Source organism: Elaeis guineensis, chromosome 1 (assembly GCF_000442705.2).
Source record: "Elaeis guineensis isolate ETL-2024a chromosome 1, EG11, whole genome shotgun sequence".
Classification (NCBI taxonomy): domain Eukaryota; kingdom Viridiplantae; phylum Streptophyta; class Magnoliopsida; order Arecales; family Arecaceae; genus Elaeis; species Elaeis guineensis.
Genome location: NC_025993.2, coordinates 117,234,585 through 117,255,855, shown reverse-complemented (window position 1 = coordinate 117,255,855; position 21,271 = coordinate 117,234,585). Strand labels below are relative to the sequence as shown.

Sequence of the window (21,271 nt, the reverse complement as noted above, 5' to 3'; positions counted from 1 at the left end):
AAAACACATCTAGGTTGAGCTTATTTTGGCATCTCACTTTCTACATTTTCCAACAGATAGCCAGAACTGATTAATCCTCAGCAAATCTGAGTTTAGTTGGGATTTTTATTTTATTTTATTATTCTTTTGGCCTCTAGTCTGTACGGAGAGGCAAGATTAACCACTTGAGGCTTCATTGCCAGCAAGAGCAAAAGTTTCTCACAGATGCCTCTCAGATAAAAGGAGGAGCAATCAAGAATATATTATTGATTGTTTCTACTTGGAAGTTGTAGCAAGAACAATTGAATTTTTGCACCAGTCACATTTGATGTTTCAACCCTGCTTAGCCAAAAGTTAACCAGTGTGCAGTATGCTTTTTTGCACCAACCACATGAAGATTCTAATTTTCTTAGCAGCTGCATTTTTCTATGGAACAAAGTAAAAGGGGCAAATCAAACCACTCCTATTCAAAAATGAGTAGGATGAATGAACAGAGCAGTTTTGAGTTGAATCAATTAGCCATGACATTAAAATACAAAAGGGATGGAATTCACATTAGTTGATTTCATTTGGTGTCTTTCTCATGATCTAGAGGTCTTACTCACACCAACATCCTGAACACCCCTTCTACTCCATGATGAAGCAACAAAAGCAGCAGAAATCTCTATTTTGACACAAGATTGGAGAGGTTAGAGAAGGGAGAACAAAGGAATATCCCCAACCTAAACATCCTTCTAGAATATAACAGAATGACCATCATAAAAAAACAAAGGAAAAGCAACACCATAATGGACTCAGTATGTGGAAAATTTCATGCCAAATAAGGGATTCTCCTAGACCACTCCTTTTGCTTCTAGGACCAAATCTTCTTATGCTGTAATGAGTTGATATCTCCAGCAGCACTAAGCCAATAAGGATATAACAATTTATCTAAATTCTTAATGCCCAAACCTCCTTTTCTAGTTTTATAGGCATTTTCAAATCCTTTAATTAGGAGAAGCGATTATAGCCAACATTGCATGCAATTCCCTAATTGATCAAAAACACTGTAAGTTATCATGTGACCTGATAAACAGACTCCTTGTTTTCCTTCTTAAAATGGAGGTATTTAATAAAGATGGGAGTAGTTCTAGAGGTGGGTAAAGTAGTGGATAGTTTTAGAGGGCTTTTTGGGATGTGAGCTTGGCGGCCTTAGGTTATATTAACATATCTCGGGACTCAAGTTTTTCATGTTATGTATAGTGGTAGTGTTGGTTACATGCAGTGCACATTCAAGGATGCATCTTTTATATGCATGGGCCATGCAATGGACATGAGTGTTAGGTGGCTGCAAGCTACCATTTTGTTAAATTTTTTTCTTTAATTATTTATTTTTGCTTAGTTACTTTACATTTTTTTTAGGTGCATGTGAGAGTAAAATACATTATTGTGATGTCCAGCAGTTGATATAATTGGGACCCATCTCATTGCTTGATAGGTTTCTTGAAGAAAGAAATGATATTACTTCATATATAAAGATAAGTGTAAAGAAATGATTCTTTTATGGTTCCTATGCAAGGAGTTGCAACTTGCAACATCATAGAGTGTTAAGAAAATGAAGCTTCTCAGTTGCTCTCCCTCCTCCTAATGCATCAAGACTCTAAAATAGGAATGACCATGCTTAAAGAAAAGGTACAGGAGTTCAGCTATAAAAGAGGTGAATCCAATCATAGACGGTTCTCATTTAAATAATAGATGTATTTTGGGAATTTATGATGTTCACTTTAGTCCGAGGGTATGGAGGTCTGGTTAACTTATTTATTCACAATGTTTGCAATGCTACATTGCAAACGAAACTATTTGTAAACAAAACATTTTGCAGTTGAATACTTGCACTTCTTGCTACTTTTCATTTTAAGTTGCTCGTCCTTCTTTAAGCTAGTTTCTTCTAGTGTTGCTTTGACATGTCATGGTTGTGCGAATATCAAAGTGTAAAGTCAATGAAATAATTACTTCATTGCAGACTTGAATATGAAGGAGTTAGAAGCCATTGGACTTAGGGTTGGATAGCTAACATAAGGATCTGACCCATGCTTCTCGTATTGCATTTGAGAGGAAGATAACCATTTCGCCAGAAGGATTGATGATCCTTAGCATAGCTGGTGCTGAAGCAGAGCAGAAAAAGGTCGAGAACGAAGAGCTTAAAACAAGAGAATTGAGATCTCTTCAAGCAAGTGGGTGTGGTTTCTTTCTCTTTCTCCATGGCTGCAAGCTTGAGGGGAGTTTGAATAGAAAGTGAAGAGGCCATGAAAAACCATGGAGAGAAGTTCTTTGTCCCCTGAAGATTCCTGAAGGAATCAAGCACAATATCAAAGTTGCTAAGAAATTCAATCCTAGAAATGCAAAAGGTTCCTAGGAGGTCAAGATCAAAATTGCATTAGCATATGTTTTAAAACCACAGAGATGTGAGGCAGGCAGCCAGGGGGCACTTAGTGCGTAGGTGGTAGGCAGATATCTTGGTAGTCACTTGACTGCAAACACTACTGCTTAGTGTATTAAAAAGCCCTAGGCGCACTAAAGCGCAAAGGGCTGTTGGTGCCTAGGCGCTAGGCGCAAGGCTTAGGCACGCGCCTGAGTGAATCTAGGCACTAATTAAAGCAAAAAACATATAAAATTATATAACAGCATCTGTAACACAAAACAGTAGTATTATATAAACTAATGAACCTCAAACAATAATCCAAACACCATAATAATGAACTTCAAGGCTCAAACAACAATCCAAACACCATAATGTCAACTCAAACAACAAAAGATAAGCTGAACCTTAAACAACTAAAGATAAGTAAACTAAAAAACACCATAATATCAACTCAGTTCTAATAAATATGTCTAAGATTCTAATAAAAATAATTAGTCATTGACTCATTGGCCTCAATATTTATCCTCATCCTCATCATAGTCCAGTGGCCCATAAGCATCTTCCCCATCACCAAATTTGTATCCCTCATCAGCTTCCTCATCTATTTCAGCCTCTCTCTGACATGAATCATGATTTGAGCTAGAACTTGGGCCTGCTGCCCTCTCCCCTGCCCTGCCTCCTCTTGATCTCAGATTAAATCTTTTCTTTTCTACTCCAGAAGCTCTAGCAACATCTCCCCATGTCAAATCTTCACCATCAAAAACATATTGATCCTCAGTAGATTCTTCTTCAGTCCTTCCAGTTAACCACTCATTACTTTCATCTATATCTTTCAATGAAATAGGATTAAGTGTATCCTGCAGCTTAAATCTCCTCATCAAAGTCCTGTTATACTTAATATATACCAAATCATTCAAGCGGGATTGTGCAAGCCTGTTTCTCTTTTTGCTATGAACCTGCAAAATGGGTTGAAGTTGCATTAAAATTGATTGTCTGCTTATAAAATCCAAACTAAGCTAACATCTCATAGGTACTTGCATGTTCAAAAACACTCCAATTTCGCTCACATCCTGATGAGCTGCATGTAAGGCCAAGAATTTTTATAGCAAACTGTTGTAATTTAGGACTTGAAGCTCCATATGAAGACCACCAATTAGCTGCAAATAATAATTAACAATTACTTAGTCAAATAAGAATGTTAGGCCTTTACTACTAAATTAGTGACTAAGAATTTTTATCTAGTGCCTTTGTCTTTCTATGCCTAATTGCCATAGGGATACCAAATAAGCCTTCAGCATTTTGGTACTTTGAAAGCTCTTCACCAATCTTATCTTGATCACCAAGATTTGGAACCACCCTTGCAATGCATTTATACAGCCCATCCTTCACCTCTTCATCTTGCTCAAGTTGGCGGTTATCATAATAATACTCAGGATTCAAGTAATGTCCGCTGTATGTAAAGGTTGATGTAGTTGGCAATTCCACCTAGTATCAATGATCTTAAAGACCTCACTATATTTATCTTCCTTATGGTGCAATGACTTTGCAGTTGCTTCCTTAGCCCGATCCATGTCCTCATATATGTAGTCCATAACAGGTCGTTTTTTAGAATCAACTAAATGAAGCACACGAACAAGGGGACTCGACACTTAAGAGTGTAAAGAATACCATTCCAAAATGAAGGTGATAAAACAGCTTGACATGCCTTTTTCCCCACTTGCTCCTTCGCCCATTTACTAGTTGACCATTCTTCAGATGTAAACATTTTTCTTAAATTTTCACATTGCCTGTGTATGCTTGATAGTGTGAGGAATGAAGTAGCAAACCTAATTTTTGCTGGCCTTAGCAAGTTTCTTTGGCTGGTGTACTTTCTCATCATATTCAAGACACTAGAATGGTTATAAATATACTCAGTCAATTCAATTGCCCTTTTGATAGTTCTTGCAATGGAAGGAAGCTTCCCAATGTCTTCTAGCATCAAATCCACACAATGGGCAGCACAAGGTGTCCAATATAATGTGGGATATTTTGCCTTCTAAAGTCGTCCTAATAACACAAGTTCTAATGTCAAACTTATTATCAACAAACTACTAACATAAATATAGTAATAGGACCATTATAAAGAAAAATACTTTAAGCAAACTTACTAGCCAATCCATAATTTGCTGCATTGTCAGTTATGACTTGTACGACATTCTCAACTCCAATTTTTTGGACCATCCTATCAAGTAATTTGAATAAGTTTTCTCTGGTCTTCATGTAGACAGATGCATCAATAGATTCAATAAATATACTTCCTTTTGAACAATTGACCAAAAAGTTTATCAATGTCCTCTGACTCCTTTCTTGTCAACCATCAGACATGATAGTACATCTGATTCTTGCCCATTCCTCTCTATGACTCTTCATTATCTCATCAGTGTGAGCTACCTCTTTTTTTAGAAGAGGAACCTGAACTTCATAAGCAGTTGGAGGTTTCATGCCCACCCTATATCATCCAATGGACTCAATTGCAACTCTAAAACTATCTAGTTTCACAGCCTCAAAGGGAATTGCAGCTTCATACATCCATCTTGCTAGGTCTGCACATGCTTTTTCTCTAAGCTCTTTCTTATATGCATCATTGATAGTGGTCTGCTTTCCCTTTTCTTTGTTTCTCCTTGTTCCTTCTCTTCTGATATTGCAAAAGGCATCCATAGGACCATGTTGTCTTGGTTTTTTATGGTCCTTGTTTCTCAGATCTGCAATTTTCTTTCCATGAGGATCAACCATGGCAATTTCATCATCTTCCTCATCTTCCAAAGCAACATTATCATAATCAGGCAGCAAATTTAAATCATCCTTTTCTTCTTTTTTCTTTTGCATAAACTCTCTAATTTCTACTTTCACATGTTCAGGGCATTTTCGGCATGCTATGATATTTCTAAAACCTCCAACTAAATGTTGCTTCAGCCTATAGATGCCACCTTTAGCTTCTTTGCTGCGAAAGCTACAGGTGACATTGTTTTTGTTTTTAGGATCTGCCAAATAGCCATATTTCCATCTTGGATATTTTTTAACATTTTCAGAAGCCTTGCTGCATGTAAGTGAACAATTACATGAGCATGAGCATGATGGGAAAAAAAGGATAAAATAGAGAGAAAAGAATAGGCATGCAATGAGAGAGAGATAGAGGGAGGAAGAGATCGATTCAGGAAGTACCGGACAGCAAGCAGGGAGAGAGTCTGAGAGTCCTTCACTCCTGTTACATGCGTTCACTGATTAGATGAACCGTTTTTTTGGTTTTCTGGCTGAAGGAGAATTCTAAAAGATGTGGACTTCTTCTTGGTCAAAATAGTTTAAACTTTAAAATTTAAATAGAGATAGACTTGTTGGTTTTAAAGTTTCTTTTTTAGTTAAACGAAGAGGCAGTTGGCAGCCCACTTTAGAGTCCCTAGGTAATTAAAATTTCAAACTCTTAATCTAATTACCAGCTGTATATTCCTTATTTGACTAAAATTCTGAAAAGTCCTATTGGGCGTGCTTATTGAGCGTCTTACATGAACCAACTAGGCGCATGCCTAGGGCGCCTCAAGTGCTCTTGAGGCAAATCGTCTCGTCTAGCTGTTATTAAGCGTCGGGCAATATGCACCATGTGCCTAAGGTGCACTTTTTTATTCATTGCTACTGCTACTATTGGGCATGGTGGAAGCCCAACAGTAGCACCACTAGAAGCAATAGTTGTGGTCTATGACTGTCCCCCAATGCCTCGACACCAATGAGAGGCAACATTAAAAAGGAAAAGAAAAAGGATCAGTGAGAGGTGCAAAAAAAAAAAAGATAAAAACTTATTGAACCTCAACCAGTGAATGTCAAGTCGGCTGCTGAACAACCAACCAAGTGCCAATCGCTGCCCTCTAGAGTGTGACAATCCTTTTCTTCTCTCCCTCCTCGCTCTGCTAGGCTTAGGGATTAGATCGAGAGTGAGAAGGGTAGCGGGTTAAGTGAGGAGTCGACATGTGTCAAATTAATAGGTATCAACCTACTACAAACCCAACCCAACTCTAGTCCATTCGCTTAGGCATGTGCCCAAAGTTAGGCTGCCTCTATGTGCTGCTCATGTCTAGTCAGGGCATTCAAGGGCCCAATCCACCTAAAGTGACTGCCTAGGCGGGTGCCTAGCTGGCTTTCTAAAATTGTGATTAGCATCTAAATCCCAGCTCAAACTTCATCCAAATGTTTGTAACTTTGTTAGAAGATCTCAATTTCTATTTGAGATATTATTAGGGGAAAGGTTTAGTTAGCTCTATAAAACTTTTGTGTACTTCAATAGAAGCTTCAAAAAGAAGAAAATGCATGATATCGTTACTATTCTATCTATAGATTTTCCCTTGCCCTTCAAAATGTTCACCAAAATTTTTAAGACTTTTTGCTTGTTTTTAAGACTTTTTGCTTGTAATCTTTGATTGTAACTTCAATCAGAGGGCTAAAATTTCGATTAACATGTTCAATTGGATCTACATTATGGAATTTGAAGGTAATGTCTTATTGCTTTCTCATTAAAAAAAAAAAAATCTTCAATTTATACTTTACAAGGTGTGTGTGTGATTACAACATAATCTCTGAAGTTCTTATTTCATCAATTGCACTTCAGGGCCTGTTCTTTTCTGGATAAAAAATTTATCTGGTAATCTATATTTTTCTAAGTAAATATTTCTCAGATAACATTTAGACAGGAAAATACTTAACGCATGTTCTTTTACGCATGGGAAAGTGGCTTTGAAATATATTACCCATGTTCTTTTGCATTACTGTTTTTCTGGATAAGTTGCTAAAATTTATCCATATTTCTTATAATACCGTTTATACTTTTTAGGTTTGGAGAGAGTGGATGAGGCATGGAATGATGGAGGCATTGAAAATGAGGATGGGGTATTTTAGGAATAATATTAAATATCTACTTTACTGATTGATGAGAAAATGATTTAGCCACCTCCTAGGTGGGTAAGATTTTTCTCCTATTTCATGAGTAAATGCTATCCATGGAAAGTAACTTACCCATCTTGAAAAGTGTGAGAACACGAGTAAGTTGGTCAATGCGAAAGTTGATCAATTTTTTTATGATATTTATCCACAAAAGAACGGACCCTTAATGTTTTTCATCATAGATTTTGATGTTCTTTTCTTTAAAATTATGATTTTCAAAGGCTTATTGTTGCTTTTTCTTACTATTGAATTAAGAAAAATACTGCTAGTAATGTATACTTGACATACTAAGGGTATCTTTGGGTAGTCCTACGCAATCCAATAGGATTCACAAGAGCACACAAGCTAGGCTAGGCCCATATTCATAATATTCAATGGAATTTTTTTCAGAGTGGATTGGCTCGAACCCATAGGGAGAAAAAAAAGACCTCACTATATCTTTTTTTCATCCTACAAGAATGGACTAGAAGAGGTCCAGTTGACATGGGTTGGACCAAGCCTCATATTTTTTACAAATATTGGACATAATCTGTGCATATAGTTTAGAAGATATGTCTTGGATGCAAGGTATGCCATCTTGGTAAGGGGCCTTGTATCAGTACCGAGTTTATTACTATGTTGGTGCCCCCAATATGGAGACTAGTTGGACAAACCAACCTTGGTACACCCCTTGTATTACATACCGTTTCGGTACCTATGGCACGGTATAGTCTGTATGCACTGATATCGATCGATATGGCATTTGTTGGCTAGATGGGCCAAGCTTAGTTCCTGCAGAATTTTCATACCAATCTCGTAGGAATATTCAAACAGGACCTAAATATCTTATGTTTCTAATAGTGCCTTTGCCGTTGCTCCAATCAAGCCGCTTAGGGGTTGAAATATGTTTATGATGATTGAATTAGTGGGTTTCAAAGCTTTGGCATAGATAATTTCATTTTAAGATATTTGGATCAAGGTTTTAAATCTTATGAGATGGAGATGTCCCAATTTCTTCATGGAATGGGATGTCCCATTGTCTTGTCCTGTCCCAATAGCGATTTCGGTCATGCAAGCCGGTAAATATCCTCTGTCTCTCTCCCCTTCTTTGTTTCTTTTTGTCTTTCTTTTCTTTTTTTCTTTCTTTTTTCTGCCTTCCTTTCTTTCCTTATCCCTTTCTTTCTTCTCTTATCCTTTTCTTTCTTTTTTCCTTTTCTTCTTCCTCTTTCCTTTCTTTCTTTTTCTTTTCTTTTCTTTTCTTTTCCTTTCTTTCTTTCATTTTTCTTCTTTTTCTTTTCTTTCACTTTTCGTTTTCTTCATCTTTCTTTCATTTTCTTTTTTCCTCTTTCTTCTTTTTTTCCTGCCATGGATGGGTTTCGGAGTCCCAACCCCATCCCAATCTCATTTTTTCATAGAAATGGGATGGGATGGTCGGGATGCCCCTTGTCCCATCGGGACATAAAATCTTGATTTGGATGATACTTCTCTCACTTATGATTTATCTGGGAGGCTTTCTAGTCTACAACTCATGATAAACATGGTAGTGTAATTATGAGAATTAAGGGGAGACGAGAAGAGGAGGTCTAAATCACTAAGTGATGGCTGTTATATCTAATTGTATACTTAGGTGCAAAACTCTGAATCTTAGAACTCTATAAAAAAGTGATTTTTTTTTTGCCAAATGTTAGTAGACATTAGCTTTTGTTGAGAAAAATTGTATATAATGCTACTCTAGAGCTATACATGTTCGATTTCATTCATTATTAGATGCATCAAAGTTGCTTAGTTTTCACTTTCAAAGAAGCATTGTTTAGAAGGCTAATATCAAGTTTCTAATTGGTAAAACTGCTAATTCTGAAATTGAACAATCACTCAGTCATGCTATTTGACAACAAAGTTCTTACTTTCTTTCTGGCTATTGGATTTCTTTTGAACTCTTAACTGTTGAATCCATGTGCTTTTGCCTCTTACTAGTTTGCTTATTCTAAAATTAGGAAAGTTCAATTAAAGAGGAAAGTGCATACTTTCAACTGAAATATGTGCATTTGAAGTTTTGTTCTTAAAGATTGTAATAATTCATATCTCACTGTGAAATTGTCCAAGATAGATTTTTTTTTTTTTTGGAGGGTTGGGGGGGGGTTGTAAAGTTGATATCTTTTGTTTATGTTCAGAAATGTGCATCATCTCTGTTTCATTGGAATGATTTTGCTTCTACAGTCATGCCTTTGAACTCAAATGTTTTAAGTACAACTGCATTTAACTTCACTTATTTATAATGCATTAGTTAATGCAGATTAAATAACAATCCTATAAACGGAGCACTCATGACTCTGGGGTTGACAAATGATTTTGTGATATATGTTGACATAGGTTAGTGCCTCTTATGAGCAGGCTCTCATGGATGCTCGCAAGCTTATTGAGCGTGAAATGGAAAGATTTAAGGTCTGCGAAAAGGAAACCAAAACAAAAGCCTTCTCCAAAGAGGGGTTAGGCCAACAACCGAAAACTGTAAGTGGCACTTTATATTTTACTTCCATGCTTTGTCTCATGAATAAAGGTCACTTTAGTTCTTATTCAATAACAAAATGATTCGTTATGCTAATTTTGCTACTATCAACTATGTAATCTCTAATATTGCTAGTGCAACAGGTTTGGTTTTCGTTTCTTAGAGGTCTATTTTTGGATTTTTTTTTGGGATAAAGATCATCATCAAAGAAATAGATGTTATATTTATTGCTTTGCAGAAATATTTCTAATGACAACATGCTTATGTGATGCACGTGGAAGAGGAGATGGTGGGAATTTGGTTGGATACTCATGAGAGCTTGAAGTGTGTTATGGGACTGAACAAATCTTCCTTCATGCTATCAGCATGACATCTTGCTATCAGGTTAGGGTTAGGAGGGTTCCAAAGTGCAGATCTGAGGGAAAGTAAGATTCTAGGTGGCATCCAAATATTTTTGAATTAGAATTTCCTAAATTTTTTATCTCCAAAAACAACTGAAAGGTCCTACAAGGATCTGTAGATGTGAGAGATTTTAGTATATGTAATAGATATGGATGATTATGATGCATAAATCATATCCAATTGATGCGGCACCAAGAAACTCAAGATAGCAAACAGGAAAGGGAAATAAAATGAAGGGAAAACAAACAAATCAAGAGAAAGAAAAATAGCCAAAGGAAAACAAAGAAATCAAGAGAAAGAAAAAAAAAACAGTCCGCTTTAGGGTTTCGATTTGTCATGTCAAGCTGTGTCCTTCAATATAATAGGAGTCGTTAAATAGACTCTCAAATAAGATGGAAACAAGATAAAATGTCTCTAAGATGAAAACAAGATTTTCTCTTAATGTGGAAATGAGATAAAATCTTTCAAATTAGATGGTAACAAGATAAAATCTCTCAATTATTCAAAATCTCACAATTCCTAAATTAAGACGTCTTTGCCTAAAATAAGTGCAGAATTCCTGATTCTCATCATTAGCTAATTGCAAATTATAATTGCAGCATATGCTTGGGATTATTAGAAACAAAACAAAACAAAATATAGATAAAAGAAGTTCAAAAACTTGTTTTCAGTTTTAGTTTTGGTTAGACAATTCTGGTAATTTTGGTTCAAGTTTGGAATTTTAAGAGGGAAAACATAAAAATCTAAAAGAAACCATGGAAAATTACCAAAAAGTAAAGCATGGTAGAAAAAGCCTGTCACAAAATATTAGAGTTCTTTTATTGTTTGAAATCATTGGTCATAGGTTTTGGCATTTTCGGATTGAAAGTCTAAAATGGCGAAGCATTTCAAGATTATTTTAAAAACCAACAGAAGTGTTAAAAAATAATTTTAGGCATCAGTTTAAACTTTAAAGTATACATTATTCAATTGCTCATCAAAAGTTTAATCATCTAGTGTATAACCATATAGTTATCTGTAAGAGTAAAATATACAAATAGAAGGCTGGATATAATTGTACCAAAAGCTAATAACATAATCTATAAAATTTGAAAACAGGACCACAATTAGATATAGCTCATCTAACTGTTTATGATATTTGAGCTTAGATCCTGCGAATCCAAACCCTCTATATGTGTGAGCAGGAGGTGGACTCTTTTCTTTTCATCCTTTTTAAAACAAATCTCTCAAAAATCCAAAAATCTTTTTAAATCTAGGAAAAGTCAGCCATCTCTCGAATATCTTGGAACCAAACTCCTGATTGCTTCCAAGTTCCAAAATTCTTAAAAGGTGCACAATATTTATGATCTGTCTTTAGAAAATGCTTCTTAAACATCATGAGCAGGCAAAATAACATATTTAGATGATTTTTTGTTAAATTATTTAATTGAAAGTGTCTATTGTGACCTATTTTTGTAATAAGTCTAGATATATGTATTAATCATGGTTTTCTCACATATTTCCATTTTATTCTTAGACATTTTTAATTAAATGACAGTTATTAATGTATTGGATTAGTAACTTCTTAACTAAATCTTTCTGAGACCTCGGAGAATTTTTATTCATTTATATATACTTACTGATGGTACCTACTGCATTATTGGCAAGTGTTGGATGATCTAAATATTAGTTGAACAAGTAGATAACATATCCAAAGAATCCTAACTTTGAGTTGAAGCCTCTTCTTTTAACCCAATAGTCATTAGAAAATAGAATTGAAAATATTGATTCAAATGTTGTTATGGAAACGGAAAAAAATGGCTACCAAATATACTTGAACATAACAATGACTGATTGTAGCGCCCCTAATCAATTTTTGTTGGTTTGAGACCAATTGGAAACACTGAAACTGGATAAAGCTAGACTGAAATTAGTCAGTCTTGACCAAAGCTGGATCAAAGCCAATTAGTTTTGGCTGAAATTTACCATAATTATCAAAATTACCAAACAAATGCCTTGTTTTGTTTTTCTTTATTTGTTATAAGTTTTTTATTTACATATACTTTTTTTCCTTCATGTAGAAACTTTGATACTCAGACTGAAAACTACTTAAACCGCCAAAATTATGGAGATCAAAACTCATTTGGTTTGGTTGAAACAGAGATTGAGACCATATCTTCAAAACCTCCTCCCTTGGGTTGAATCACTTCAGTTTTAGGGCATATTTGGATACTTTTGATTTTCATGGCATTTTATGAAAATTTGGCTTTCCATCGGAATCTTAAACAATGTGGAAATTTGTTCTTGAAAGCCGGTAGGGTGAAATTTTGCATGGAAAGGGGATGTTAAATGGGAAAAATAAAATCTGCAAATATCTCATTTTTTCCTTCTCCACTTTGGCAACATCAGCCTAAGCGAGCATACTATCTTCTTTGCTTGAGCGAAGATTGCTGGGGAAAGAGGTGATACTACTTGGGTTGACATGTCGGTGAGGGAAGGTGAATAAAGGAGCAGTAAAGAGGGAAAGGTGCCAAAACGAAGACGAATTATGCTGAGAAACAAAAAATAAGGTGTTGATAGCCTTAAGGGTTGAAGAGTGTATAAGATCAGGCCAGGACAAAGGGGAGGAAGAGAAGGAAGGTTGGTGCAGAGGAAGTACTAAGCAAGAAGATCAGGATTCTAGGGCCAAGTCATGACCTATCACTTAGATCAAGAAAGGTTAACAACCATCCCAGCCATAATCAAAGTTTTAGACGCTCTCTGAAGTTTTTGACGACTTCATCTATAATCAGCACCATCAATGATCACATCTAGAATTGATATTTTGGATTCAACATCCACTCCGACGACTTCGGTATGGTTATAATCTTTGATTCGTGATGCTTTTGACATGATTGATTTTTGAATGACTTTGTCCATGATTAACATCTTTGACGACCTTAGCCAAGGTTGGTAATTTTGAGATTTTCATTTGCAACTAATATCTTTGAGATCTTCTTGAACCAAGTTTTTGGGGAAATTCTTGCAATCAACGGCTTCATCGATGATAGTCATTTTTTATTATAAACTCTTAGTCTTTGTCTTTGACTACTTTGGTGGCTTCTTTGTTTTTGACAGATGACCTTGCTACAACAAATTTGTTCATAATGTCAAGTTTCTGCGTGCATTAGGGATGTTTGCGTCCTTGAAACTACCTCATCATAACTACCTCCTTTGACAAGTTATCATTAGGCAGCTTATGACAATCTTTAATAACTACTGCAGTACTGCTTTTATAAGACATTATTACGTTTACGGTAACCTCTGATAACAATTTCCAAGTTATCTTGATAGCCCATGGAAACTACCAATGACCCCCACTTTGATAGTCTATGAGAACTACGAGTGGCTGCCTTTATGGAAATAGCCATCATCCTTTCGATTATAAAGGTAGGGAGCATGGAGAATGGGACAACCAACAACAATAAGGAATCAAACATCAAATGTCAGAGATTTTGACACAAGATCCTCCACCTTGAAGATTGAAGGTTTTTTCGAGGTGCTAAAGTTGAGGACCCTAAGCCTCTATGTTAAAGGACTGAAGATCCTTAACCTCAATCTCTATTTGCATCATCCAATGTTCCAAATAATGGTGTTATGACCATCATAAAGGCTGTCATAACAGTTTCCGCGCCTCCCTGTTATGAGCCCTCTCTCTCCACCTCCCTCTCTCTCCCTTCTTTGCTCCCTCCTCTCTCTTTTTTCTTCTCTCCTTCTCCCTCTCTGGCTCTGGCTTTTTTGCCAATACGGCCTGGAACATTATGGCATGATACTGTACCATACTGTACTGTTGGGCAACAGGTATGGATCTCGGTATCGTACAACCAGCCTTAATCATAACAGCTGTTGTGACAGTGATGATTTTAATATAAAAAATTGCAATTCTACTTTTGGGGGCAAGTAATGACTATGATAACTATTGTGAAAGTTAATAATGGTTTTGGTGAGGGTCCATCATATTGGGATAATGTGTTATTTAATACCTTGACATGGTCCAATAATTTTTCATGCATTATAATCCAAACTCCCTAATCAAGATGTTCTTTAATGAGATGTGATTTACAAGTTCTTTAAATAGAATGACTCAAAAGAATGGTTTCCACAATCTTGATTTTTTTGTTTTTATGTCAAGATGTCTAATTTTCGAACGATACTCATTTTCATGTATTGGTAACAGTGCCAAAAGATGGACTATGCGCTCCTTAATGAAGGTGGACCCATCAAAAGGCACCATTCATTTGAGATTTTCTTTTGTGTTTGGACTTGTAATTTGACTCTACAAATTATGATCCCTAGATAAAGGGGATCTTGCTGGACAAAATTTACATATGAAATATTGATGGTTGGGAATCATGTGCACTGATGTAATTCAACCATCTTCTTGCAATCACTGTTGCCACTACCGAGGTTTCATACTTTTCCACTGCCACCACCACCATCAAGAGATTCAGGACTATGGTCATGTTCATCACCATTGCCAACACTCTGCTGCTACCACCACCATGGCCACTACCTATTGCAATCAGTACCATCACACATACACACACACAGCCATCCACCACCACTCATCAACCCCAGTTACCACCATCATCATCATTGGTACTGGCACCATTGAACAAGTTTTATATTTTTCAATTTTAAAAACAAAACCATTTTTAACTACTGAACATATACTTGTTTTTGAAATTTTGAAAACAAAGCCAAGACAGTTAGATATTAAAACAAGAAATGAAAATGAAAAAAATGACAATGGTGCCAAACATAGCCTAATTCACTCTTCCCTCTAAATTTCTTTTCTGCTCTAGCTCTATGCTTTGGAGATGATGAGCATTTGCAGGATTTTAATAGTCAAGGTGAGGTAATCCTAGTAAAGAAGTAAAAGAAAAATCTAAAGATCAACTTTAAAGAGTGTTTTGAGTTTTGGTCCCTGCCTCACCATTTTGACTATGTGCCCAAACCATGCAAATCAATGCTTAGCCATAGTTGGTCCATTGACAAACTGTATATTGCTACAACATAATAAGCTGTTACACAACCATATGGATGGGATTTTAAAAAGGCGGCATAAATAGTACCTTTTAGGTTATGTTTTCCCTCCCCAGGCATTCAGATTTAAATAAAGAAAAAATTGGGAGTTATTTTTGATGTCTTTCCTTCTCACTCATTTGGTTAAAAAATGAACAAGGTTAACTGGCACTCTGAGAAAAAGTCCTATATTTTTGTGCTTATTTCCAAGTAAGCTGACCTAATCGTTTATCTTACAAACAAGAGTAATTTGGAGATTATATCTTTGCTATATTAAGTTATAGACAATATTGAAGATCTGGAGACAATCAATCCTTGCTCGTTGCTACTGTAAATATGATTTATTGCCTTGAATATTTCTCGAAGATACTGTTAACACTTAATTTTTCTCCGTTTTCACAAACCCTTTTTTTGTGTAGGATCCAAAAGAAAAGGCTAAGGCAGAGACAAGGGACTGGCTCAACAATGTGGTATGCGAACATTTTAACTCATCTTTTATTGCTCTGTTTACTTGTGCAAGATTTTCTCATATATTTGATAGTTTGATAAGCTCAGCTCAGCTACTTTAATGTCATGTTCATCAATATTTTCAAGAAAGATAAACTTATGCCAAGGTTCTGATGATAACAGCCATTTATTCAAATACACCAGTTTTAGGAGTTTTATCTTTCATCTTATTTTTTGTGAATGACTTTGTTCAATCTTGAAATCTAATAGTTTTGAGTCTCCTTCGGAGAGAGAAGCCTGCACGCTGAGTTTTGAACCTTCATCGGTCGCAGAGGGGTATTGATACAGTTGCACCAAGCAGCTGGTTCTTAGTTGTCTCAGAATATTTTATATAATGAGTAACAATTTCATTTCTTGCAACGTGTTATAACTGTTTTTATAACCAACTACAATGTGCTATAACTGTCTTTGTGACCAACTGGTAGGATGCTGTGACATGTTGGACAAAAACCTCTCTATATATGTAGAATTTCTTTTTCTATATAGAGGTGGATCTTGAATGGCCACATCTCTAACCCAATCCATCACCATGCCTCAAGAGTAGGGACCTATTGCTTGTTGCTTCTCTGCCATAACCTTCCCTCACCACCATGCCTAACCACCCTCTCAATGTTTGTGCTGTCTGTAGACGCCTCCTAGCATGATAGTATCCTCTCCTTCACTTCGTGACCTAAGCTAATTTGTGACTAAATTAAAAGCTCATTGATTTTGGTGGATTTCATCCTACTAACCCTCGTTTCTTTCTTCAATCAGCCCTAAATTGATCAAATTTTACTTCACCAGGCCCCCAGTTGATCAATTCTATACTCAAAGTGGTGCATCGTGCCAGGGGAACAAGTGGTAATATATAAATGCCTCCAGCGGGCAGAAATAAGAAGGAAAAGTTGAAGTCCATGTGTTGCCTGGGTTGTGACATAGGTTATGATACCCTTTTGGATGTATGTCTTTGATAAGCAAATCGTGCAGCTAACTTGTCGTGTTTAAAATTTCAGAAGGTTAAAAAGCATGCAACTAGATATTAGCTTTGAAGCAGATGCATTGGCGATTAAAATATGCAAAAGCTGTGTTTATCTAGAGAAATACAGTACCATATGCAGATGGGTTAATATGTTTGTTCATTCTCCCAGTTAACTCACCCACCATAGCCCATCCAGATGAGATGAGCCCAACTTGGTGATTGACACATGCTATAATGAAGTTTTGTTGTCTCATTATCAAACCTTAATTGTGATCAGTAATTTAGTATGCTCCCCTCCTTAGGTCCTTAACAGATGGTGGGTAATTTAAGTAAAAGGACTGGGCAGTAGCAACAACTTGCCACAACTTGAGATCTTTGAAAATTGTTATAGTGAAGAATTTTCACTAAAAGATAAGTTCAATCTATGGTCATTGGGGGGCTTCCTAAAAGGATCCACTAAATTCATCGATTGTTCCAAAGAATCAACATGACCAGTTACCAATGGAATTCCTTTTTGGCTCATACTCATTTGGCTAAGAACTTGCAAACACATTGTAAACTAAAGTGGTCCTGACGAATAACCAAACTGCAATGAATAGGGAAGGTGTGGTAATGCTATGAATGACTGAATATCAAATACTGGTAATGGTATCAGCAAAAGAGTGTTCTCCCATGCTTTTAGACATGCTGAGCCCACAAATTGTTGTATATTCAATACCAAAAGGGAATTGATTCCATGAATGATGGGATTAGTAAATGGAAAACTATTGATATTTCATCTTTGTGAGAGTGTCAATTTTGTGACAAAGGTGTATTTCGAGTACATAGAATCAATATGGCTATCCTTTGGCACAGTAGTGCGATCATGATTAGTACTGAAATATCACATGATTCTTTTTTTCTGTTTCTTACATTCCTTATCTATGCATATCTATATGTTATTCAGTAGATCAATAGAAAATTCCTCAAATTCCTTGTAAGGTGTCTCCAATATTGGCTTGATAATAGAAACAAGAGATCTTGGAAAGGTGTGAATCAACGGGTTCTAATAATTCATGAAAGATATTATCATATTCATACATTTCAGTTATATGCAAAATCTATAAATCCTTTTTTGGTTATTTTTTTTCTTCAATGCTTTCATTTCATTTCACATAATTGGTTGGTTGTTCAATAAATATACTATAATAGATGAAAAATACAAGAATAGAAAATATTGAATGAAAGAAAAAGAACATAGTTGGAACAGTCAATATTTGTGATGCAACAATGGTTGCATTAGATGCAAAATAATGGTTCTTTTTGGACCGAATTACTAGTATGGGAATGCCATGATATGGAAAGACTGAATATAGAACCTAAAAGGATAATGAAACTTGTTCATCTTTGAATCAAGTTGGAGCCCCAAAAAGAATAAAATTGAATGCAAATGTTTTATTTTTTTTGATAGATTGTTTCGGTATATTGTAGGCCACTTTTTTCTTCTCATTCGAGAGATTATAGGCAATTAACCACCTATTAGTGTATTGAATCCAAGGAGTTAAAAAAAGTAAAAGGTAATATAGGTTGTTCACCCCCAAATGGGATTAGATCCTTTTTATTGAGAAAGAAAAGAAATGATCAAAATTAATGTATTAAATTTTATTTATCGAAAAAGAAAAGAAATGATTAAAATTGAAGTTCTTTCCAAATCCAGTTCTTTGGTTTTATTCCAAAATTACTTAAGTATAATTTCATTTTTGAATGAAGAATTGCACAATGAATCTGTCAATTTGGAATCATAGGATCAATCAATGTCATGGTTGATGAATCAACAACTTCAATTGGAACTAAACTAATCCTATCAATTAGGCATTGCTTTGTGCCTTGATGGTTTTGTGGAGGAGCGCCTTGATGGTTTTGTGGAGGATAGGAGATTGCTTGACAATTCATTTCCCATTTGAAGACGATTGACTTTAAATGCTAACTGATACTTAAGTTATTAAATAACTAGATGTAATCCAAATTTGCTATTTGGAGATAAAAGAGTCCGAATTAAATTAAAAATTTTAATTTATTCTAATTTTGCAGTTTTTTATAAAAACTGAAAAGCTCTAAGATTGGTTAGAAGACTGACTTGTGCATAGAAGTAATTTCTCAGAAAACAAAAACTGGTCATGAAGGTACAGATTACCTGCTGGTTTTCATTTGAACTTGCTTGTGCATTGGTTCATCCTCCAAATTAAGAAATCAATTTAAGGATCAGATTGGCTTTATTAGTTGTTTCTGATGAAACATGAGGGGCCAGCTTGCTCTGTTTAATGTACTTTTTGCCAATCTTTTTTCTTTCCTACTTGGCTAGAGATTTTACATTTCCTTTTGTTTATCCTTTTTATATGGTTCTAATGGAGTTGGAGAAAATTTTTCAAAATCATTCTGAATCTTTCCTGTAGGTTGGGGATTTGGAAAGTCAGATCGATAACTTTGAAGCTGAGGTTGAAGGGCTTTCTGTAAAGAAAGGAAAGACAAGGCCACCTCGACTGGTATGATCAGAAAGAAGTTTCTCATCTGATTCACCGTAATACGACTTTGTTATCTAGTCTTGATTTGTTTTCTTTCTTACCTCAATTTGTTTTTCATACATCATTTGGCATTTTATTATATTTATTTCAGACACATTTGGAGACATCTATTGCAAGGCATAGGGCTCATATAATGAAGTTAGAGTTGATCTTGAGACTGTTGGATAATGATGAGTTGAGTCCTGATCAGGTCAATGATGTTAAAGACTTTTTAGAAGATTATGTTGAACGCAATCAGGTGTGTCTATGTCAAATCAGCTGAAGAATAAACTCACATGCATATGCAGTTCATTACTTAATTCTTGTGGAATTGACTTTATGGGTTTTGGCTTTGTGAATTATCAACGGCCTATAAAGGAGGATTTTGATGAATTTAGTGATGTTGATGAGCTCTACAGTGCTCTACCTTTAGATAAGGTTGAAGCACTTGAAGATTTGGTTTCACTTGGTCCTTCCAGTCTTGTTAAGGTGATGTCTACGTACTGATTTGTATTTTGCTGCTTTCTTGTTTTTAAATATTTCTTGCTCTGAAAATTAGACAGATAGAATTTGAGTGGTCTTATATGCATAAGATTTGTGGTGTGACCGGTCTGAGATGTTGATTTCCATCACCAAGGAACAGTTTTAGGAGTTTAATTTGGCTTTAGTTGTCTTCGAGATGTCATTGTTGTGCCAAGAATATAGTCTTCATCAGCTTGTTATCATACTTTCTTTCCACTTTGATGTATTGGTGATCATTGCATCTTGTACCTATTATTTGCTATATTTGGTGCTTTGTTGCCAGCCTCTGCAACTTCTGGTTAATTTGTATCTTTTCATTACTATATAGATTTTTGTTTTGAATATAACCTTTGAAATTAAAAAACTTGGCCATGTAGAACATGCACATATTTTGGCAGTTTAGAAGTTCAGCTATGTCAAAGAATGTGTATTCACTGAGTCTTTCTCTACACTTTGATTTGTATGAGAACTGGCTAAATTTTGAATGATTCTTGTAGGGGATTGGAGAATTTGTACATACGAGAGCCATGAATCCTTCCTGAATTTTTGTTCAAAGGGTCTCTGTGGACCACCAAACCATTTAATATATTTCTGTAACTGCTACATTCTGCACTCTTAGCCTCAGACATAATGCCTTATTCATGATAAACTTTTCCAAAGCATAATGGCTACCTACGTTTGTGGATTATAAGCATGTTAATATGATAATATCTGAATGTGCATGTCTGGAGTTGAACAACAGCTACTCCAGTTCAACTAATTTCCATTTAACTGCCTTTAGATACCCCTACCTGCCTTTAGCTGCTTGAAGTCAACCTATTGTATTCTGATAGGTTAGGTTGCAGTGTTGGGTTTTCTTTCTATGGTTGGAGTTACATGTGGTCTTACACTCACAGGAAACCATGCATCAGAAAGGTAACAGTTGAAATAAATTGACTTGCAGGCAGTCCAATTATGTGTAACCAACCAGTTCCCATCTTGTATGTTCCCACATGACTTTTAAGCCTGATTATTAGGAACTTTTTTTGTCTGTGTGAATGATTTGATTTGAAGTTTAAATTTGGACTTGGCAAGGGACCAAAAGAAGAAAAATCTGGAAGCCTAATCTTTTAGCTCTTCACAAGACCAAACTTTTACATCCTCATGCAACTGTGCTCGGCACTCTTCTGAATTTTGTGATGACTGCCAGAATGATTTACAAAAAATTCTTATAAAGTTTCTTCTTATATATTTTGTTTACGCTGTTATCATGTTGTTATCTATGATCAGTATCATATCTATGCTGAAATTTGTGGATCATCTGTTGCAGGGATTTAATAAAGAATGATTTGTTGAGAAATTGATTTGCTACATATCTATTTTTAACTTTTTAGAAGGTCGGAGTACCATATTGAATGTTTAAATGTGCTTTTATCATACTCTTTATTGATTGAATTTTGGAATTAGGGATTAAGAAGGCTGTTATTATT

The 21,271-nt window shown here is 35.5% G+C and overlaps 1 protein-coding gene and 1 pseudogene across 3 annotated transcripts in view; one reads left to right on the top strand and one right to left on the bottom strand.

Moving 5' to 3' along the window:
- Window positions 1-21,271, top strand: part of LOC105038789 (uncharacterized) — a 45,292-nt gene that overhangs the window by 2,710 nt on the left and 21,311 nt on the right. The window contains exons 3-7 of one of the 3 annotated variants that reach the window (XM_010914691.3): window positions 9,716-9,832; window positions 15,695-15,745; window positions 19,173-19,262; window positions 19,393-19,539; window positions 19,659-19,769. In XM_010914691.3, the coding sequence (XP_010912993.1) occupies window positions 9,716-9,832; window positions 15,695-15,745; window positions 19,173-19,262; window positions 19,393-19,539; window positions 19,659-19,769 (516 nt within the window). Of the gene's footprint in view, window positions 1-9,699; window positions 9,833-15,694; window positions 15,746-19,172; window positions 19,263-19,392; window positions 19,540-19,658; window positions 19,770-21,271 lie in introns of all 3 variants that reach the window. The other 2 variants (XM_073260966.1, XM_073260973.1) reach the window with 2 other exon arrangements.
- LOC140854763 (uncharacterized) lies at window positions 2,535-4,639 on the bottom strand (annotated as a pseudogene).